The sequence below is a fragment of the Centroberyx affinis genome, unplaced genomic scaffold, assembly GCF_046629955.1.
Source record: "Centroberyx affinis isolate AG114_WGS23_722 - 3 ecotype Tasmania unplaced genomic scaffold, CSIRO-AGI_Caff_v1 ptg002803l_1, whole genome shotgun sequence".
Taxonomy (NCBI): domain Eukaryota; kingdom Metazoa; phylum Chordata; class Actinopteri; order Beryciformes; family Berycidae; genus Centroberyx; species Centroberyx affinis.
The window spans coordinates 63712-86723 of NW_027280949.1; the positions used below are offsets into that span (position 1 = coordinate 63712).

Consider the following 23012-nt stretch of genomic DNA (forward strand, 5'->3'; position numbering starts at 1 on the left):
TAGCATATATATCAATCTCCCTTTATCACAATAAATGTAATATGAAATAAAACTTCCTTACTTTCACACTTCTGAATTAATATACACATTCATAAAATGCACGTACCTGTGAGGAAAAATAGTTGATTTCACAATGACTTCAGGTTCCACTATCATAGTGTAGTGTGTGGCACAGTAGAAATGGGAAAGTAGAAATGTGAGGATCAGGCGCCACCTAGCGTTGTGAGTATGCATGCACTCCCACTGCAAACTGCATAATGTTAAACTGCCATAGGAGGAAGAGTTGGCAGCAGCCCAGGGTAATGCACCAAACCACTAAGTAAATGTGTTAGCCTTGTCTGGCATCGACACAGATGAGCTTCAGCATGGGATACACTGTGGACATGACAGTCTGATGAAACCAGGATAGGACTTTTAGCCATATTTATTCCACTAATGTTCTATGGTTTTGCAAAACTCCCTTCAGAAACAGCAAATAGTACATAGTGATGTGACAGGAACACAAAAAGCAAGAAAAAGTGAGTAGCAGTAATGTCCTTTTTGAAATTAATGGGACTTTGACTGTGTCAAAAAAAAACCCAAAAAAACAATGAAATCCTGAAAAAACGGAAATGTTCCATCCCTGTAAATAGACCGCAACTCTTTATATCTTTCATCTTCAGGGAATAAACTGTAATTGTGTTGCCTCTCTCTCCCACAAGGGTCATCTATTTTAAATGAACCTCTTATTGTCCGACTAGCGCACAGATTAAAGAAATCACACATGATATAGTATTCTATAACGGGAGGGATAAGGATCGGGTATTCTGAGGGGGTCACCTTGCAATAACCTGTGAAAACTTAGGACATATGTCCCTTTGAGTGGGAAAATAAAACTTCCTGGCACAACTCCACCGTTATTATTATCCAAAGACAAATGCACACTCTCCCTCTCATGCATACACACACACACGGTTTCAAACGCACACATGCACACCCACTTTCTGTGTCACTCTCTCTGACAAACACACTCACACTCCCACCCTCTCTCTAATTTCCCTTGTGTCTCTGCAGTGAGCTCACTGCAGTGCGACTCTCCTCTCTCTCTCTCTCTCCCCCTTCACCACCCTCCGTATAATAGAATATCGATCGCTCGCCTTTGCCGCAGTGTGTAAGCGAGTGTGTCTGTGGATGAGTGCGTGTGTGTGTGTGTGACGGGGGCCCTCCAAGGTCATCTCCATGGCAACCTGAGCATGGGGTCCTCTTGCTGTGCTGTCACAGAGCACAGGTCACAGGGGTCACATGAAGAGGGGGACAAGAGGGGGACCATAGGGGGACAAGAGGGGGTTGGTGAGCACTGCAGTATTTGGTGTGCGAGAGACAGAGGAGAGGAGCCACAAGGGTTGGAACTGTCCTATTCCACTGTGTATTCAGACTGGGGCGGAATAATGAGAAAATGTAAAGACTAAGTGCTAGGGGGCCACTGAGTTCACTCCATCTCCTGCCATGCATGCACAAACAAAAGTCAAGTGTACTTCTCATTGAAAGGCACAAACTACTTGAATCGATTAGAGGTAGAACACAGTGACTGGACTTCCTAAGTCCTTAAAATAACCAGTGATGATCCATTGTTATATCAGGAGTTTATTGCACTTCCCAAATGTCATTAGAATACAAAAAAAACACTCAACTTGCATTGAAATGTAAAAAAAATGAATTACATTGTATTTTGAAAAACAAATATTCCATAGTTTATACAATGACCTTGAGATGTAAAAGCTATAAGCAGAGCTGATAAATGCATATACTTAACAGTCACAATGTACCATATTATCCCAAATACAAAATACCATTACTAAGTATTGACCTTTTAAGATGTCTTCTCATCAACTGATCTATATTAGGTACCTGAAATACCAAATTGGTTTTGTTCAAAATTAATTTGCATGATCATGATAAGAAATATACATTTTTTAAAGCTTTAAATGGCACTTTTCCCTTGGAAAGCGAAAGTCAATTTTAAGCAGTTTACAATTGTCATCATTGCATTGTATGTATACATTATCTTTACATAAGAAATGAGCATTATTGTCAGACATTTCAGACACAGAAGCCATTTTCCAAGATATCTACAGTAGAAGGTAATATTGACCAGCACAAGCAATCCACTGATTAAAAAGTTGAAAGGGATGTCACTGTATAAGGGAAGCTGCAGGGAACATGTAGGCTATTTGACATAAATGAGAGGCATCCAAGGTATGATATATAAAGACAAAGGCATATTGTCTGTACACAATGTGCTTAAATACGCATTAAGAAGGGCATTCTTTGTGCATATGGCATATTATTTGAATAACAGAGTTCTGAAAAGGGCTGGGTTTGTCTGTAACAACAACTACTTCAGAGGCAAGACAAGGTGCGTTCAAGGTACATCGGGATGAGTAAATTGTGGGAATACAGGGTACACATTTAGCTTAGGAACAGATTTAGAACCAGTTTCTCCTCCACCCGTCTGGGCTAACATTATCATAGGGTCAAACTGATCGCAGACCAGCACCTACAAGGTCATACTCCAGCAAGGTGAGAGCTCAGCCTGGTCTTCACACAGGCTCCATGAGGAGCTCATCCATGTCGGATCCCTCCAGCTCACGGAACGCAGCGTGAGAGCCAATCACAAACAGCGTCGCTCCTGACAAGAGAAATGACAGTGAGGGAGTGAGGAAGGGGGTCTTTCTAAGATGGAGTGTGTATATTCAGCTGACGCTCTTATCCAGAGAGACTTGCAATGAATGCAGTAGAATGTGCTTCAATGCATCACTAGCATTACAAACATTCAATAGTGAGGAGCCACAGCGACCTGACAAGACTGTAACAACTATACTCGTTTCCCTAGAATGATCACGTATGATAGAGAAGTGCTGTTAAAACAAATAATGATGATTGTCTTACCCAGAATCCAAAAGACTGCAGCTCCAGCCCCGGCCAACCAGAACACAGGAAGAGAGATGGCTCCAGCCAGACTCATCTGGTGAGGGACAGTCAGCTCCTTACCTGGTTGACAAGAAAATTACACAGATTTGAAAAGGAGAAAAACAAAATCATGACACTGACTTGACGTTAAATCCTTGGCAGTGGTTCTGTGCTGCCTCTTCCATTTATGACTGGGAAAAACAATTAACAAAGTCTAAAGGAGATATTTATATTTTGTCAGACTATCTTCATAAATGCAAAGAATTAAAGTCAAGGCATCTGTATATTTCTAAACACATTATGGAGACACCCGTCATCACTGGAGACATGCATGGAATCTAACTGCCATCAAAGTGTTTTTCCATGTTTCCTTGTTTGTGAAAGGCACAAACAGAGAGGTAACAGAGAAACTTTCTGTTATGATGACATAGGAGAGCACAAATTTATATTTTTCTACAAGTGACAGTTGCTGAGTTGCTAATAAAATGTTGAGGATGACTCCGGCAGAGATGAATGTCAAGTTTTTGTTTACATTTCACAAAATGACGCACCTACTTACAGTACAAATATGGTGTCAAATATTTGAACTACTGTCTAGGCTTTATTTACATCGCCACACCCACACAAGATATGAGATGGGTCAAGTATTTACAAGTTTTTCAAGTATCCAATTTATTCAGCAGGTACTCTGAAAAGGTTTGTAAGGCATATATGGTAGCTTTACTTACCAAGGACAACCAGCTTGGACTCGAGGGATTTGAGGTGGATTATGTAGAAGGCACCAGCGAACACAGCCAAGGCAATCAGCAGCATGGGAGAGCTGATACTGAGGGAGACAACAGGAGAAGGGCATCAGGAGAGCAGTCGATTTGGTGTTTATTATTATTTTGTTTCAGTTAGTCTCCTGGCTATTTATATATCTTAGTCTACTTTTATAAATCATATTCATTTCAGACAGATTTTCCATTCTCCAAGTCATCCAAGTCAATCGGACTCTGCTCTTGCTTTTTATAGGTTGTTTCCTCACTGCCCCCTGTCTCTGTGACTCTCTCTCTGTTGGGTGAGACGTATTATATGTTTTAACTCACTGTTTTATTGTTTTATAAGGTATCTACTTGTTTTGTCTTGTTGTCTTTATAATGTTTAATTGCTCCTGTTCTACTCCTTATTTGCTGCTGTCTTGGCCAGGTCTCCCTCGTAAAAGAGATTCTGAATCTCAAGTGGACTTCCTGGTTAAATAAAGGTTAAATAAAAATAAATAAATTATTCTATTTCTCTTTTGTAATGTCTACCTTGGTTGAAAGAGATGGTGAGACCGCATTCTCGACTGCAAAGACATGACCAACTATCATATCATGTGAAACAGCACCATCATCAAAATTCAGCGTCCATTAGTCTTCCCCACAAATTTTGGTCTTGTGACATTTCCACTGACGAAAACGCAAAAACCTCTGCTGTCCTTACATGCAGTAGAGGATGAGACCCAGGAAGATGAAGGTGTAATTGCTGTTGTAAGTGTCCACGTTCCTCACCACCCTCTGACACAACTCCCCAAAGTTGCGGGGTTTGGAGAACTTGCGCTGGTCCACGAAGCTAGCCCATGGTCGAATGGACACTCGACGCCTCTCAATCCACTCTTTAGCCATGCTGGCTGAGAAGCCTTTGGGGAGCCAGAGCCTGTGAAATAAGGCAGAGAGACACTGAGTATTAAACACAATAATAATAACAAGTAGTACCACAGTGGAATACATACTTATCCAAAGCTTGTGCATTCCCATCCAAATGACTTAATCTTTGGATTGTTGATGAGGTAAATCTATATATCTGTTTTATATTTTGGTAAACCTGTCATGATGCATTAGCCATGTTTTTACATATCTGTCCATCTTTGGATCAAGATAAAATGGTATCAATTAATACATTTATATTGCAAACAAACATGAAGTGCAAACTGGTTGCATTGTTGGTACATTATCTGTACCTTGTAAGAACCCATAAAGGCACGTGTGTATCCATAGGGAGATGTAATATTTAATGCTATTAGTCCAGCTTCTCAATTTTACTACTTGACATAGGATCACCATCATGACTTTGAATTTAACCCATAATCCCAACAAAATTAGTAACATACTCTACCCACTGAGTCTTCTTCATAATATCATTACTAAAGACCCCAAGTACAACTGATTTTAGTCTAACCAGAAGCCCTGCTCTGTTTGAGGCACATGGTAAACATAAAAAAACACAGTACAGAAGCTCTTACTTTGCCATGATCCCTGCTCCACCCGTGCCAGTAGGCTGAGCCTCATCAGCACTGAACAAATCTCCAGCCTTGCTGTCCATGTCTACAAGGCAGTTCTCTCCCTTCGGAGCTCCAGATGGCATCTATGGACTGCTTGCTGCCAAGTAACATTAAGTGCACAAAGGAAAAACATGTGTGAATGCCATTTCGTTCAGCATTCGCACGGACATCACACGCTGACGCCTGTCATTCACGCAGGCTGGGAATGCTAAATAGACATAATTATGTAATGGAAAATGTTAGTCAACAAAGGGCTTGGCAACTGCCACATCACAAAATACCACAAGACAATTTCAGGCAACTACTGGCCGACTGCTGTACTGTAACTAAGCTGACGTTATCAAAATTTGTACAACACATGTAAAAATAGTTAATGCTGTAAAAGACAACTTTGCTGGGTGTTGAAAAGAGCTAACGTTAGCTTGGTTTGCTTCACTGCTGCCGTTAGGTGTACACTCCGGCCCAGACAGATACACGTTAACGAGTCTTAAATTACATCTCAGCACAGTGGGTGAATGTTTCATACGCATCGAAGGAAAACATTTCAGAGATATAAAATATTACTCATTTACCTAAATATCCTCACAGCTGAAGTTAGGCTGACTCCCTCTGCTCTGTTGTTGCTGGCTGCCACTCGACGGATGTGATGTGGAGCGGTTTAGTCTAGACTTCCTGTTGCCTAGAAGATACTGAAAATACCGCCATCTGCTGACGGTACTGGGTAGTAGTCCATCCTTTGTTACACTGGATCAAAAATATTCACTGTACAAGCGTAAATTATGCAAAAGAACAACTACAACAAACAAACAAAAAAAAGTCAATTTGTCTTTTAAATCATTTTTTAAAATATGCTTGCATCGACTTGCTTTCATTTGATGTCTTTCAATCTCTTCTTTCTACTACTATATTGTTTTTACCCTCTATTCTTGTCTTTTTAACTTGTGGTGCCTTCTTGTTTTTACGTGTTCTAAATTATATATATACGAGTATACGTTTTTGCTTTTATTGGATTGGTAAAGCACTTTGTAAACTCTGTTTTTACATTTTCCCATAGAAGTTAATGGTAGAGAGAGAATAGCGATATCAGTGTTTAAACTGTAAAACACTAGATAAACTCTTTCTAATGGATTCAACTTTCTAACCTTCTAAACTGAGGCAGAATTTCAGCTCCAGCTAGGCAAGTATGCCCAGTTAAAACTTCTGATTTGGGATCAGCTTTCATATTTTACTATCGTCGATCAGATAAGGAGCTTGTAGAGAAGATCTGACTGCAGATCAGTGCGAAATTCAACCATAAACAACGTCATCTTCCGGACAGAGGGCTGCGATTGGTCACTCTTTGTTGTTGTGCTGCTGCCTGTCGTGCTAGTTGTTGACAGATGATCTAACGTTAACATTACTAAAGAGGAAGGTGAGTCGTCGTCGGGTACATTACATGTTTAAATACAGCTATAAAAATTGATCTAACATGTTTTTTTTTTTTACTATTGAATTGATCCACGGCCTGTCTTTGTCGAGCCCAGGCCGTTTGATGTTAACGTCAGCTGATGGTGTTATCAGCAAATATAACACAGATGCACGGCGAATTCATGTCAGTTTGGTCTGAATATCCGTTATATATTTCATAATACCCGAAAAAGGTGGCACTAATGATTAATTTGGATTTAGTTATTGCAACATGGCTATTTAATGATTGTTGTCGTTTTTTTTTTTCCAGCGGAACGTGACTGGTTACGTAAGTGTCAAAGGTAATTTGCTCCACCGGTTGATGGGCGTTGCAGGGCGACTTCTCCCTTTGGCTTCGGACAGCTTTTGTAGATATTCACTGAACCGACGACAACACAACACATTCCCAGCTGTTTTGCATTGCATGTTTCAAGACAACGCCGAGCTGACTGTGGAAATAGGTATGTTGCAGAGCTTGCTATGCCTGGACTGGCCTAAGTGTTAACATTAGCTAGCTCGTTCGGCTTGCTGTTGATTTCTGCTCTCTAGCTAACTTACCAGTTTGAGAATTGTCACATTTTGCCTGCTGTCTGTCGAGATGCCTGCTTGTTTTTAAGGCTAGAGTAGAAACGTAGTGGAGGGTAAATCCACCTAAACTCAGTGTACCCACCACCTTTTTTATTTTAGTTTACCCACCTCTTCAGGCTGACATAAATCTTTAAGGATACATTCAAAATAAGCCTATACATCATGGTAGGGGGTAGCAAAATTATGTATGGTATATGAACATATAGTCTTTTAAGGAAAAAAGCAAGCATAAATGAATAATTCTGAATAAGTCTGAAAATACAGTGTAATTGATTTTTGTTTATATTGGTTTAGTGGCTCATGATACTCACAGACAGCCGGTCATACTAGTTTTTTACCCGCCCATGTTTACCTGTACATCACAAGGCTAAGACAAGAGTACTGTCATTCTAACATCTCAGCTACATCACTGCCTGTCTGTTAAACATTTTTGTTTCTGCACAGTCTTGACCCAGGCTGAAAGTTGGAGAAAGGCTATAACCTGACCATGGCCGTAGTGCATCGCCCACAGTACTCTCTCAGGGACTCGCTTTACTGGGACGAAACAGAATGCCTCAACTACTATGGGATGCTGTCTCTCCATGAGGTCTTTGAAATAGTTGGTTCTCAACTGACAGAGACGGACATTGAAGTGCTCTCTTTCCTTCTGAATGAAACCTTTTCCGTATCACACCCCCTCGACCCAGCAGGCTGGACAGTCGAGCCCCATGAGGGGGATTCAGACAATCCAGGTGTGTCTCCTAGTCCTGAACTGCTAAACTTCTGGAGGCGGTTACAACCCCAGGGCTCCCCATGCCCTTCAGTGGCCTTATACAAGCCCACAAGTGGCCTTGAGCTGCTGCTGGAGCTGGAAAGGCGAGGGTACATCAGTGAGGGCAACCTGGAGCCACTACTGCAACTACTGAGAGTCCTCACCCGTCATGATCTTCTTCCTTTTGTGTCCCGCAAGAAAAGGAGGACAGGTGAGGATGAATCATTGAGTGCTCATTATCAGGTTGTGAAATTATGTTGAGTAATGTATTGGTTGCTTGGTGTTATGCTAGAATGTTGACAGCCATACCTGTATTATTGGTTGTCAAAGCCAGATGGTTAGTTTTTAACCCATGTTTTGTTTTTTTACCTCACAGTATCTCCAGAGAGAATTGAACAGAACTATGGAATAGAGAACAGAAAGCTGGTGTGCCACTCTGGACAGAGGCAAAACTACAGACAGACAGAAATTCCTCTGCCAAACTTTACACAGCAGTGGAGAACTGGTAAGAGCACTATAATATAGGATTTGCCTTGGTGGTTTCTGGAGTTGAGTTTACCTTAGTTCACTTTAGATTTGGTATTAAAAATACAAATAAATGAATCAAAGAATTGTGTTGGAAAAGTAGAAGCCCGGGGCTTGTGGTGAACCTCCTCTGAAAGGAAAGGACTTGTTGATCAGATATCAGCAGTTATAAATAAACATTGGTATGTAAGGTTGTACAAAGAATCATGTACCAATGAAGTGTGTTATTCTAGATTGTTCAAGTAGTTTGGGATATGAACAGGAGCGAAAAAAAGCAGGGTAAACAGTAATTACCCATTAGAAAAGAATGACAGTTGCTCAAAAGCAAGACCAGGAACAGAAAAAAGCAGGGTGAACAGTAATTACCCTTTAGAAAAGAATGTCAGAATGCTCAAAAACATGAAAAACATGCTTGTGCTGTCAGGTATTTACCCTCCCATGCCTGGGCAAGTCCCCAGGAGGAGGAAGAAGAGAGGCCATGGCTGGAGCCGCACGCCCAAGAGAACATGCAAGCAGGACCAGCCGCCGCCTCCACCACCACCACTACCGCAGAAAGTGTCCTGCGGTAAGAGCAGCCTCAAAATCTGCACCCTGTTTCTTTCTAGCTTTTCATCTTTCACCTTCCTATCTCAATGTCACTCTTTTTTTTTATTGCAAGTCATTTTCCTTTCTTTTTCAATCTCCAGTTATATAATCTCTAATTTCTTTTTCAATCACTTAACACCTTCTGCAGCATCACCACGTTCCCTGTTGTTTTGTCTCTTTCCCCTTTGATGTAGTTCCTCCACCCTCAACCTCACTCTGATGTAGTTCCTCCACCCTCAACCTCAGCTTCAGTTTTTCTGGTCATTTCCACCAGACCTCCACCAACTAACAAACACAATAATTTAGCATTGCATCAACCGATCACCTGCTCTCACTTATGCTATAAGATGGGGCATCTGGCTTAACAAAGTGTGCAGTTTTGCAATATTCCTCCTGGTTAATTACCCTAAGTTCGATGTCCTTGATTGATTCTGCCCAGTCTGCTTTGTTCTGCTCTTGCTGGCTTTAAAATAGTGGTGTGGCATCACTGGTCTTAATAGGGTCATCATTCCTGTAGCTCCTGTCATTGCAAAATAATTTGATGTTAACCATTTCAGTGATAGTTTCATATTAGTCCAGCGCATTAATAATAAAAGGAATGCAATCATTTGATTGATTGATAACCTTTACTTTTCCAGGGACCAAAACTCTCTTTCACAGTGGTGCCCTAAATACAAAAATACTGTGTAATACTATACAGAGAGAATAAAAGTGAACAGGTGTATAAAAGACAAATGGACAGACATACTACAACATCACAGAGGACAGACAAATACATCAAGAAAAACATTTACATTCCTTTGACTAAAGCCCTCCAACAATACCTTAAAATCTTCTGTGCTTACATATTGTGTTTACCTGTCCTCTGGAGAAAAGCATGTTAATAGTACCAGTTTAAATAATGCATTTTGGATGGCAAGAAAATCTGACTTTCAGTTTGCAATAGCTTGATCAATAGAGGGTGCTGATGAATAGATGACTGTGTCATCAATAAAGTAATGAATAGTGCTGTTATTAACTAGGGAACCTATATAATTTATAAACAAAGTAAAGAGCGGACCTAGTATTGAGCCCTGCGGTACCCCCTTAGTAACAGCAAGGAAATCAACTATAGCTCCCAGTGAGGTTACGCCTAAACCAATTACATGCATTATTATCAAAGCCCAATGATTTAAGTCTATCTAAAAGAATAGTCACATTGAATGTATTAAACGCTTTGGATGAGTCAATTAATAAAGCAATGCAGCTCTCCTTCCTATCCAGGGAACAAGTTATGTCATTCACCACCTTACAGGCTGCTGTCAAGGTGCTGCGACTCGGTCTGAAACCAGATTGATAGGAATTTAGAATACAGTGTTCCGACAAAAAGAAGTGTAGTTGACTACTAACAAGCTTTTCCAATAATTTGGCTAAGCATGAAAATGTAGAAATTGGACAGTAATTATTTGGATTACTGATATCACCTCCTTTATGCAAAGGTAAAACATGTGCTGCTGCTTGCTGCTCTCAGCAAGCAGAGTTAAGTTAAAAATATGAGTTAGTGGAAATGCTATTATTGGTGGAGCTACAAAAGTCTTGGATCCAGAAGGTCTGCACCAGTAGCTTTTCTAGGATCAGTTGTAGATATGACATCAAATACCTCCCGAATGGAGAATTGTCTGAGGGAGAAAATGTGCCTTAAATGGCTTGTAGGCTTGTAGCCTTTAACCACCAACACACTCTGTCATTTTCTTGAAAGAGGTTGTGCCGCTCTGACTACCTGTCGTTTGTAGACTTTGCCTAACTGTGAGTGTCAATATAGCTTTTTAAAAGTAGGCCTCTCAAATGCTTGGGGATGAATACATTTGCTAACTAAATTAGGGCTGCAGAAAGAATTATAATAAACAAATTTCAAATTACAATATTTACCCCTTTCCAATTTCTGCTCGTTATTCGGTGCAGTTCCATATATGGCATATTATCCCTTTTTGCATTAAGCTTGCAACTTGCAAACCTTTTGACTTCTATCTTCCTAGGCCTGTGGATTTATCCTCATGCTCCTGTAAATCAACAGGGTTTCAAATGGCACACCAGCAAGCCCTTTGCCACACTAACAGACTAGCACACAATGGAGAGATTTTGTCTGCAAAATGTCAGCATGCTTTCACAGCCAAAAGCTCCTCTAAAAAGCCTGTTCAACTGCACAGAATTGAAATGGAAGACTCTGTTACCAGGTGTGCCACTGTTATGGAAAACAAAATGAAGCTCTAGGCAAGAATAAGTTTTGCCTATGGGCTTTTTGTCCTCCCGTGTCACACTCATTTGGGCATGCATTCAAAACTTACCTTAAAGGTCTTAACTATTACTTTTGAGTTTGTACTTGTGAGAACTGTTCATTATTTGAAGCTGCATGACAGGACTAGACCCAAAGGAGTTAAAGTGGAATTATTTGAAGCTGCATGACAGGACTAGACCCAGAGGAGTTAAAGTGGAATGCCACCCATTGAAGAATTCACATGTTACTCCTGTGCCCCAGGACAGCTCAGTCAATACTTGTTAACATGCACCACTCTTTCCTAAAGCTACAAACTGGAGAACTGACCCTTGACTTTGTTGACTCATAATATTTTTGTGTAAGTTCTTACAGTCAAATTAGGTTTAAATTCTGGTTCATACTGTTCATGTTGTTGTTATTCATGGATTAGCAATGCTAGAATATATAAACTTCATTGTGTGGCAACTCAACAGCCCCTGATTTCACATCCCAGTGACATCACTCATTAAAGGGCTCTCTCTCTGATTTCTATCTTTAGGAAAGTGAGATGCAATTTCACAAACTTGACTGAACTGTTCTGGGGCACAGAAATAACATGTGAATTCCTATTGCTCATTACTCATTCTTATCCATGTTACTCAGGCTGTTTCTAATCTCATTTTCATTCTCGCATTCTGAACATGTTGAGCATTTATCTCCTTAACTCTCGCAATAAAACATATGCAACATCGGGGATATTCTATCCCTGCATCCATTTCTCTATCTGGCCCTTTGTTACCTTCTTTCCCTGTCATTACATCTTTTCTCTAACCCAGCGGATTATTTTCAGCTGCTGTTAAGAGCCCAATCCGGTAGGTTGTCTCCTGTCCTTTTGTCCATGCTGTGATACACTTGCCCAGTCACCACTAGATGCAGCCCTTGTTCTGCTTCATTTCCAAGTTTGAGACTAAGTTGCCAACTGCCAAACCCCAAGTGCCAACTGCCAAACCCCACTTCCTGAAAATTATTTTCAAGAATATATTAGCCCCACTGGAAAGCTATATAACCCACTGTCAATATCCCGTTCCACATTTCTGTTATTGCCTGCCTTTTACTAGAGACCAATGCTAGTTCCTCACCACAATATGATTGAGCTAACACTCACAATACATGGATTGCACTTTGTGTGAAATTTGCTTGTCATTCATGCAGACCCTCTCAACAATTCCTTTTGAATGCCTTTCATTGCGTGTTGGTCAAAACATCCTTATCTCAACTAAGGCCCGATGATTCTGACTTAATAGAAAGTCATCTAACAATGACGACAGCCCTTCTTAGCTATGCAGAGTGATGTGCCTGTGACTGTAAACATGTTGCTCTCTTGACTCCGCATTTGATCCCACCAGGTTGACTCAGGATTCTGACTCAGATCGAGTAACCTAGGAAACAAAGGAACATGGAGAGAGAGGGAGGCTGGGGGACAAAACAAAAAAAGTCTGTCACGCCACTCTGTCCATACATACTGCAGTGTGTGTGAGATCAGCTCAGTCGTTCGCGCTCTCACAAGTCTGGTCCGATGCCTAAGGTAAAGAGGCCCTCCCCCTTCTTACAACAGGGGGCGGTGCCGCCACTATGCTCTGTATTCGATGCCTGTGTATCATAATATAGCTGCCCTCCTCCCTATCCCCTTCAGAGAAAAAACGATTGCTCTAAAAAAAAACTGTCCTGTAATGTTCTTTAGTGTTGTGCACTGTGGATGAGAAAATTCTATGTTTTAAAGTCTCTGATTCCTAAATGTCTCTCTTTCTTAATGAGAGGTGTTGGTGTCAGTGTTTCACAGAACTGACAGAGTCCTCAGCAGTATGCCTCGAATATTTCCAAAAATTCTTCAGCTGAATCTTATCCAAAAACCCAAAACCTGAACATAAATTTGAACTGAGAAAATGGTTCTAATGGCGATAGATCTTGAAAGTTTGTTTAACATTCCCTAACATCTACTTTGTAGATAAAGGTTAGCATTTTTATTGAATCCATACTTCTCTTAACTTGTGGTGGAATTAACTGTTCCCTCATGTGGCAGATTGAATGAGGCCATTGTCTTTTTTTTCTCACACGATCTTCATTACCTCTGGTCACAAACATCAGCCTTAAAATTCAAGCAACTCCAATCATACTGGCTAACTAAAATGTTACGTAAACCAGCTCTGGAGTCTCAAGTTATCAAAATGTAAATTGTGCATGGGTACCAGTCCTTTTGTCAGGTCGGACCCTGTATTCCCTTTCAAAGAATCTAAAATGGTCGCCAACAGACAGCTGTTGAAAAAGCTTCTCTGTAACCTTTACTCAAGCAGTTCTGAGGAAAATAACCCAACAGTGCTCTGCTGAGGGAAGCTCCTGCTGTATCTTATCTCTGTGCCCCGTGTGAGCCCTGGGTGTGTGTGTCAAGAGGGAGCAGAGATAGATAGGGCAGTTCAGTCCAATGCTGGCCCCCAGCATTCAGACAGACCTCGAATACTCTCTTACCTGTCATGATTCATCTCTCAGATCATTTTCACTGAAGTGTCTCAATTACATTCTGACAGTGACAACTGCTGTTACAAATGCCCATAAGGTGTTGTAACTTCAGCTCAGTAGTGGTTTTGTGCCATCTAAATGGGATGCTTGTGAAGGCCCTTACTTTTTATAATGGACATTGTTGATTAATGTTATGGCTGGGGCTAAAATAATGGGTTGGTGAAGGTTAGGGTAAGGGGATCGGTCAAGGTAAGAGTAGTCCCAAGCAGCCCACTTAGACGCTACCATGTTACCTTATATTATGGATCTACAGCAAAGGCAATTCTGAGCTGATTAACTTTTCGTTACCAACTATAGCCCTGACTCAAACCTCATTACAACTAATAGAAGTGAGTGCTGTGCCATGCCTGCTTGTTCTTGAAAAACCAACCCAGTGGACAGATATCCAACCGACTTGTGCTTGTCTCTTTCTCTCTCTTTCTCTCCTTTCTCTATGTTCACAGTTCTAAACAGACCAACCTGTGTGTCAGGAAAACACTATCCTCACACACAATGAGAGGGAGAGAACGAACACTAAATGCTCAAACTACGCAAAACGATTCAGAGAGTGATTTTTGTCTAAGGGGAACAGAGGGAGTTCTGTCTGCCTGTCTCTCAGTACTCTCCTAACTCTCCACTCTCTTGGTCAGTCGTTCAGCAGAAAAACGGATCGATAAAGAGTTGAAGCTCTCCGCACCAAGTGACTCCTCGTAAATGGGTACTTAAACTTTTTTTTCGGTGGGGTGAGATGGAGGAAGCCAAACGGGCTTGGTGTTTAAAGGGAGAAAATGAAAGCTGTGCTTCCTAATGTCCTGTCTAAGTGGATCTCTCTGTGTCTGATGAAGCGTGAAGTGCTCTGTAACCCTAACAAAATGACTATCACTGTGTTCCTGTGGTTTTAAATGGCCTTCTCCTCTGTGCCACTATCTCTACTTCCATCCTGCTCACTATGAAATGGGAAGGCTGAAATGGAGGCCATCCATAAATACAGTAATTGCATGAAGGGCAGGTGTTTATCGCAGCCACAGCCCCCACACAGTGTAATGATCCAAAAGGTCAAACTGTTACTGTCCTTTTACTTAATATTTCACTGAGTCCATACTGAATATTGTATTAGAATATAAAAAGTAGACCCATCTGGAGTGTTCTTCACCCGTAAGATAGATGCTCTATTTGACATTCTGTGAAAGTTTTCCCCTCAAGAGTACTGAAATGCTTAGTAAACACATCCTGTCAGATATCTAAATCCTCTAAGGACACTCATGATATGTGGTATGATGAGGTGCCCCTCAAAGTATCAAACTCTGCCATCTGTATTTTTTTGTCCATGGATTTACCTGCAGAAATACAAGTCTAGACTTACACCAGTAATTTGTTAAACATTGTAATGGAGAAGTGGTTTAATAACATCATGTCAAACTAAGATTTCAATGTCCTCTGTCTTTATGTTACCTCAAAGTGAAACTCCTGTACAAATATGGCAAAAGTGTTTCGTATTCTTGTACCGTAATATTGCCTTCATGAAGAAAAACACTAACAAACTCCTCCTGCATTCATTTTTTTGTGTGTATGCAAACTGACGTGTGAATTCAGTGCTCTTCCGCAAGTGAGTCTTTAGTAAGATCTTCTTATCTCCAACCCTTTGTTCTTTTAACATGTTCTTAAACCCTTGGCTAACTCTGGTTAATCTCCTCTTTTGATCCAGTCCTCTCCGTTTGCATAGTATCCTCATTACAACCTTATGAAGCATGAAAGCAAAAGCCAGTGTTTGGTTTTCACTCTCCTATAAATGTTAAGAGATGCAAAATCGATGCCTTAATTCAACATTTGCATTTCTAATGTTGGCATTTTCCAAAGTTTATCCCTCTTGAGTCTTGCCCCATTCCCCATAGCCCCAAACAAATATGAATAGAGAGAGGGTAAACATGACTCATTAGTTGAAACATGTACCATATGTCAGTGCAATCATAGCTTCAGTTACCCAGGCACGGGCCTCCAGACGAAGATTTGAATTTTCAATTGGTGATTATTCAATTTGTAATTCGCTATGGGTCCTTTGAGCTCTCTTTTGGGGAAACTGTTCTTCTGTGCCTTAACTGAGACTTGGTTCATTGTCTTCCCATCAGAGTCATAGGTATATGTACTCTATACACATAGCTTTGGCTCTGAGTGAGGTAGAGAATTACTCTGTTCTGTTCTGAGAAGTATTCTGTTCACTGCTACAAAAATAAGTGTTTCAATATCATTTGTCTTTCTACACTTGATTCATTTTAACTTTTTACTGATGTTCATGAGATGTTTTTTTTTGAGTGCAGTAGCTAAGTTGTTTTTCACTTTTTTCCTTCTTGAGATTTTCACCTGGTTAGTCCCTTAAAAGTTTCATAGAGAGGAGCAGTGAGGTTTTGGTCGGCCAGACCTAGAGATATACAAAACTATGCAATTATGGCCTTGAAACGGCTTGGAAATATGTTTCTGTGCAGTTTTGAAATGGAAAATAGAGAATAAGACTGTCATAGTAGAATGGATGTCATACAGTAGATGGCAAATTCTGTATACCTAAAATAAAGGGGTTGGAGTGGGAGGGATGGATTTTTGTTGCAGCAAAAGTCGTCAGCAGCTGGTTTCCACTCCAAGCTCTGGAATAATGACATGAGAGGACGATCTCAGCGGTGCTCTTGCTCAGTACAGTATGTATCCTCTGACCTTTCTCGCTGTGCTGTTGCATGACCGCCAATCCTGTTACTGTGGAACTCCAGGAGCTATCTGTTCTCAGAATTAATCATGTTGATCAGTAAGAATCTGGTGTTTTTTAAACAGGGTTGGAACAGAAACCACTCCAGGGCTTTCAGTTTTCATTGACACAGCTAAGCTGCCTTGATTACTCCCACCATGCTATTTGCTTAACTTCCCGAGGGTATCAAGTTAGTAACACTTAAACTTTGGATTTTTGCCAGAGACATGTGGCAGTAGACTATGATATACGTAGCCCATGGTTCTTACCACACAGGATTTCATATTGAATATTCTCATGCATCAGTTCCTTATGGCACACAGTCTATTGAACAGCTGACCTTAAAGCTTAAAATTATGGAATGGGCTGGGAAAGGAAGGAATTTCACTAGTGGTTTCATTATAGAATGCCTCTCTTGACTCTCCGAAACATCATAAATTCATTTTCACAAGACCAGATTCTGAAGAGGTCGCAGCAGCAGTACTAAGCCTAATAAACAGCCTGGTTGGTATAGCTCTACTGCCCTCCCGTTGCATAATTAACTGTTTGCTCTGCCCTGCTGCACCATTGTATTTGCTGTTTTGTCAGGCTTTTATCAAAGGAAATATCCTCAAGTTATTTCAATGTAGTATCCCAGTCAAGTCAGTCTGCTTAATGTGTCACAGTCTCCTCTTGGAAACTCTGTGCTCTTGACCCCCTTTATAATCCCTGCTTGATGTACTGTACTAATGTAGCTAACTTAAACAAGTTGACTTTGTTAATGATTTTGTATTTTTGTCCTTGTTTCTCTTCCCTTTGTTTTGACTTCATGACCCCTCCTTTTCTTTCTGTCATGATGTGGCCCTATCCAATCTGATACTTCCACCATTCATCACTTCTTTTCACTTGTTCCGTGGCCCAAATCTGTCTCCCCCCTCCCTTTCCTGCTCTTCACTGTTTTCCTCACTTTTTACTACTATGTCTTTTGTCGCTCTCTCCCCTTCCTGTATCACCTCTCCCCATCTCTCACTATTTCTTTGCTTTGTCCTCTTATAATTCACTCTTTCTCCCCTCTTAATATGTGTCTACCATTATTCCACCCCTCACGTCTTTCCTCCCCCCCTCATCCCTCTCTCCACCGCCCCTTCCCCCTCCCCCCTTCCCATTAGCAGATGTCCGACTGCGCGTCCGGGCTGAGTACCTGGAGCATGAGTCGGCGCTTCGCGGTGGCGTCTCCTCGGACAAGCCGCAGCCCCTGGAGCGGCAGTTTGAGTTATTCAGCCAAGCCAACTCGCTGCTGCGTGCCAGGGACCTGGGCTCCATCATCTGCGACATCAAGTTCACTGAGCTGGACAACCTCGAGGCCTTCTGGGGGGACTATCTGAGCGGGGCCCTGCTGGAGGCTCTGAAGGGCGTCTTCATCACCGACTCCCTGAGGATGGCGGCGGGCACGGAGGGCGTCCGCCTGCTGATCAGTGTGGACCAGGACGACTACGAGGAGGGCCGAAGGGTGCTGACAGCCAGGAGAATGCGGTCATCCATCAATGGTGGGCACACAGGAAATTCACTGAGCTGCATAGGCTGATACCACACTTTGGGATGTATCATATTAAGTTTGAAGGATGGATGGTCGTAGTTGATTATTATACTAAAAGCTTGTGGTTACAGGTGAATTTGTAATCATATTTAAGCATTGCCCACTTCTTACTCCTTGTAGTTGCAATGCAATACATGTAATAACCACTAGATGGCAGACCTTACCATTGCTTGTTATGGTGCATAACAGGCATTACAATTTTAGAAGCTCAGATTTCAACTGTAATGATATTCTTTCCAAATGAAACATACATAAGAAAAGGCAGAATTGATAGCTTTCCTTTGTGATTCATGCACAGGAGATGCTCCCTAGGACGCCAGGATCAAACAACGGACGAATCAAGAGGAGGAAGATGCTCGGTTTTCTTCTTCTCGGTCTCTCTCAGTGAGAACAGGAAACAAGCAGGTCCGTGCCAGAACATCAAGGGTAAAGCCCCCCATGATTTTATCAAACTTGAAGAAAGAGAAGACAACCGGGCTGCAGACCACAAATAACTACGTGTTGTTGACACATACAGGTGCTCACAGACAGTCAAGGCTGAGACTGCCTACACACACACACACACACACACACACACACAAACTCATAGAACACAGAAATCATCACCAATCTGCCTATCATCCTTCTAGTTTAATTTTGTGAATAGACAGTGGCCATCCAGATGCCAACATGAGACTTGTTTGTTGTCAGTTCTCGAGAACACAGTGAGACCAACCTGCAAACCAAGCTTGACCTGTAAAAGTTTTGTTTCTGTTTTCATTGAGATGTTGGACTTGAGAAGAGGAATGCTAGCTGGGTCTTATCCTTATTGGAACAGATTTAAAGGACGAAGTAAACAGTCAAGAAAATATGAAATGACAACATTTATGTTTTGATCCTGAGCAACACAGATCACAAAGAGCAGTGTGCTCAGTACAGAGCAGCCTTTGTGTCTAACTTTGGTTCTGGAGAGCCCAGTCCACACACACACACCCAGATAAACACTGGAACTCCCAGCCCTGTGTGCCACGATAACCCAACTTGAGATTGCCGTGGTCAGTGGACATGGCAGGTGCCAGTAGATGACAGCAGTGATTAGGGCCGGGCCTCAGCGGACCATGGAAGATTCATCATCACAAGCTTGTCAACAGCAACCGGGATAATGCAATGGTGGCTTGTATCCGGGCTTCCAGCTAGGCCTCAGCAAGTGCTTCCCTCAGCAAGTAAAGCACAGGACAGTGCGTCGGTCAATAGAAGTGATGTTGGGGAGATCAAAATCAAAAGTGCACATCCCAGCTCCACTCAGCCCTGCTATGTTGGCCCAGTAGAGTGGCTCACGGACAGCTGTCTACTCACCCTGCTGGAACTAATGCCTGGACTTCACTCATAGAAGACGATCAATAAGGCCCCTCACTCTAAGTCCCTTCATACAAGCACGACTTAAGCGGACAGACTGCTTGCTACTGTCTGAAGTGCAGGGCTCTACGGGGCCAGGCAGAGGCAACTACAGGGAGGGACATGGGACATAATATCATGTTTACGTTTGTGTGTTTTTGGTATATTGATTTATCAATGTATATTGTATTGTTGAGAAAACATTAAAAAAAAAAACACTAGTCTTTGAGGGGAACATTTTTGTTTAGGAACATGGATATTTACTTTTGGCATGGCAAGTCTTTGTTTGTGGAAATCTTAATATATTAGAAATTATTTCTGGTGGAAAATAAAGGTTTGTTGGATTAAATGTGTTAAAATGTTCTTTTATTTAACAAACTTACTTAAATGTTTCATAAGAATATTAAATACTTACATATTCATATGAAGGTTACAGCCCTTAATTACATCAATTATTAAAAATTGTTACACTGAAATCTTTTTGCCCTGATTATGATGAATATACAATATGGTGTAAGAGAAGAGATGGATGATTGCAACACTCAAAAAATTACCAAAAACTACAAAGCAGTACTCAAAGTGATCCATATTCATATCAGACCTGTAACAATATTATACAATCAAACACTCATACACTCATAAATACTCATACACAATGCACAAAAACACTACCATGGAGAAAATACGGTAAATATATGTTATAAATTTTAGTTTTGGGATGCTAACGACAATCTTAAAAATGAAAGATATCAAGTTACTCATCAAGCGTGGCGCAGTGTGTATTTACATTTTTTAAACAGTACTTGTTTCACCTGTCTTGCATGTTTAGAAAGATTTTAGAAAGTCTTTTAGAAAGATAAATCTTCAATATAAATCTTACTTATGAAGATAACTAGAAACCTTTTTAATCCATTACTACAACCAGCACTACTGTAATATTCTGAATTCCCTTGTAAATTATTTAAGTTCCTATTCCTCATCTTGAATCTCTTTCTCTCTCTGCCTGTTTGTACATTTCATTTGTATAGTGCCCGTCTCTGTTATTTTGAACAGTTATCTCTCTCCCTTGGCAGTTCTGCCTGTCCTCCATCCCCCATATCTATTTTGCTGGGAGTCTGCCCTCTCCCTGCCCTCAAATGAAGAGATCCATCGAATGTGGGTCACCCTGGATCAGATCCTTAATAATTTCACCTTGCTCTAAGCTGTCAGCATGACTAAACCCAAGATAAGTGTCTTTCTTGAACATCTCACTAAACTTACTGAAACTCTGTCCTTCTATTCTTTCTATCCTGTGACATTCACTTGCTTAAAGGGCCAATAGCTGCGTAACACCCCGCTACTGGCTTGTTTGCATATTGAGTTATTGAATGTAGGACTCTTTTTCACCCTGAAATTCTAGGCTTTACAAAGACTGGCAGTATGTGAAAACTAAATATTATTTTGAATGTATTTTGGGGCTGTAAAAGATTTAAATTTGTAAAGCACTGGAATAAAACAGACCTTATGTGTATTTTCAGTTATGATAGGTTATGAAATTACCATAGCAAGTGTATTTTCAATCTACAAGCCAAACCCTACAAGCCAAATTTTAGATACACATTTTAATAAACATAAATTTGTTTTTTGACATTTTACATTAGGCATTTATCTGACATTCATATCCAGAGCAAATTTTGCTGAATGCAACAGTAGAATAAGCTTACATTCCTCGATTGCCAGCATTACAAACAACCGCCCAGACAATAGATAATAATAAGAAAAAATCTGTGAGGCCGCGGTGTACAGAGACATACATCTGGTAACCATGTTTGCTGTGTCCTTTGTGGAACTCCCAAAAATGAAAACACCCTGCAGCGTCAACTACAACAAACTATTGCCTAATTTGCATTCCTCAGTCATAGCACCAAGACCTGGGTTTGAACTCCTGGATGGTCTGTGCAGCTGCCCACTTCCCTGCTTCATTCTGCTTCTCCCTGAGAGAGCAGTCCTCAAGGAGCCTCAGTTGTGACTGAGAAACAAGGACAACAAAGAGTAAAACCCAATGAAATAATCCTGTATAAAATGAGAACGTTTCTATTTCCTTGAAATTGAACATGCTAAACTAAAAGGTAACTGAGATATGTAAAAGTACAGTATGACGTTATGTGATTTTATTCAGAAAAGACCAGATACATGCAAAAAGGCCCACACGCTGACAAAAGAGGTGAGGTGGAGGTGATTTATTTATATGGTGAAAAAATTAAATTGACAAAAGTGACAGGAACATTTCAGCACCACTATCAGCACAAATCATATTCTTTTCAGCAGGGCTTTTACAAAGGAGCACAACCAATAGTAGGAGGCCACGGGCTAATAGGAAGCGAGTGTCTCCAATCAACCCACAAGCTTCTACCGCAGGCCTACAGTCCTCTTTCTAGATGAATTGCAATACAACAAAATGCTGCAATAGTACTAAGCTGGCTCTGGGTAGTGCACAAAGATACACAAAAATAAAATTATGAGGAACACTACCTTCAATCACACAAGTTTCCCTTTTTTTCCAATTCAATAACGGGCAACTCAATGAGCAGAGAAGATAAAACCATCCAAACAAGGCTCCTGAAAAGAGACATGAGTAAAGGAGTTCAGACCCACTGGATGCAATTTTTTCAAATTTAAAAAAATACATTTATTTCCATTCAACTTCCATTCAATATCACCACCTCTAAGTATCTTAGAGGTCAGCTGGATAGCACAGAATGAGAGAGTTGTGATTGGTGTGGGATGACTGGTTTTATGAAAATGTCTGGCAGTAGATCATCTGGTACTGTTCCTATACCAGTATAGTCCTCTTGTATTCTATAAGATACAGGTTTGTATTACCAAGACCTTGTAGTCCACACAGACATGAGATGAGGTATATGACTCCACCAGAAGTACATGTTAGACATTGTTTAATGACGTAGGAACACCTGACAGTACCAGTTTTCTTTGAGTTCTCACATGCTGTACGTTCATAACAAGGTAAGAACCCAGTCATCCCATCCAACCATCTCTGACCAAGATCAGGGGGAATGAAGGTGCCTGCATGTACAAGAACATCTCTCACTTTCCTTGCTCTGTAATCAGAGAAGAGGGAACAGTCGGAAAATATTTTTTGGCAGATAGGTTCAACCAACAGAACATCCCAGGATCTTTTTAAAAATATAATTAATATCCGTTCTGAGATGCAAATAGGAAGTAGCACGAATAAGAGTGATTCCTCCTAGATCTCTGATTTTTGGACCAATTCTGTTCAGAGCTGTGCAAAGCCAAATTGCACAGGGTAGGCCCTCTCCTGAAAGCCTCAACATAGACTCCTGTAAGGAAGTACAAATGTATGTAATTCTTAAAATCTGAGAGAAATGGGGACCTTTCTTC

The 23012-nt window shown here is 40.9% G+C and overlaps 2 protein-coding genes across 5 annotated transcripts; one reads left to right on the forward strand and one right to left on the reverse strand.

Moving 5' to 3' along the window:
* Window positions 1–1622: 1622 nt before the first annotated feature.
* rabac1 (Rab acceptor 1 (prenylated)) lies at window positions 1623–5963 on the reverse strand. Its single transcript, XM_071535974.1, has 6 exons — window positions 5824–5963; window positions 5213–5348; window positions 4414–4626; window positions 3678–3775; window positions 2929–3030; window positions 1623–2668 (listed from the first exon to the last, which is right to left on the reverse strand). Exons 2-6 carry the CDS (start codon window positions 5332–5334, stop codon window positions 2580–2582), a joined length of 624 nt encoding a protein of 207 aa, XP_071392075.1. The 5' UTR covers window positions 5335–5348; window positions 5824–5963; the 3' UTR covers window positions 1623–2579.
* Window positions 5964–6568: 605 nt separating this feature from the next.
* On the forward strand, window positions 6569–19934 carry dedd1 (death effector domain-containing 1). 4 transcript variants are annotated; one of them, XM_071535969.1, is made up of 7 exons: window positions 6569–6662; window positions 6969–7158; window positions 7730–8247; window positions 8413–8541; window positions 8986–9126; window positions 17815–18189; window positions 18538–19934. In XM_071535969.1, the coding sequence occupies exons 3-7, from the start codon at window positions 7773–7775 to the stop codon at window positions 18549–18551; spliced, it is 1134 nt and encodes a 377-aa protein (XP_071392070.1). In that variant the 5' UTR covers window positions 6569–6662; window positions 6969–7158; window positions 7730–7772; the 3' UTR covers window positions 18552–19934. The 4 variants fall into 4 exon arrangements, with proteins under 4 accessions (XP_071392070.1, XP_071392074.1, XP_071392073.1 ...); XM_071535973.1 differs by having other exon boundaries at window positions 6624–6662; window positions 6969–6999; XM_071535972.1 differs by lacking the exon at window positions 6569–6662 and adding an exon at window positions 6775–6842 and having other exon boundaries at window positions 6969–6999.
* Window positions 19935–23012: the final 3078 nt, after the last annotated feature.

What these genes read in the sequence shown, in the direction of transcription:
- dedd1 (XM_071535969.1), top strand. Translation starts at nt 7,773, where the DNA reads ATGGCCGTAGTGCATCGCCCACAGTACTCTCTCAGGGACTCGCTTTAC. An exon ending in CCGCAAGAAAAGGAGGACAG is followed by an intron (nt 8,248 to 8,412) that starts GTGAGGATGAAT and finishes TTTACCTCACAG; the next exon opens with TATCTCCAGAGAGAATTGAA. An exon ending in ACCGCAGAAAGTGTCCTGCG is followed by an intron (nt 9,127 to 17,814) that starts GTAAGAGCAGCC and finishes TCCCATTAGCAG; the next exon opens with ATGTCCGACTGCGCGTCCGG.
- rabac1 (XM_071535974.1), bottom strand. Translation starts at nt 5,334, where the DNA reads ATGCCATCTGGAGCTCCGAAGGGAGAGAACTGCCTTGTAGACATGGAC. An exon ending in GGAGCAGGGATCATGGCAAA is followed by an intron (nt 4,627 to 5,212) that starts GTAAGAGCTTCT and finishes CTTATTTCACAG; the next exon opens with GCTCTGGCTCCCCAAAGGCT. An exon ending in TGCAGTCTTTTGGATTCTGG is followed by an intron (nt 2,669 to 2,928) that starts GTAAGACAATCA and finishes TTCTCTTGTCAG; the next exon opens with GAGCGACGCTGTTTGTGATT.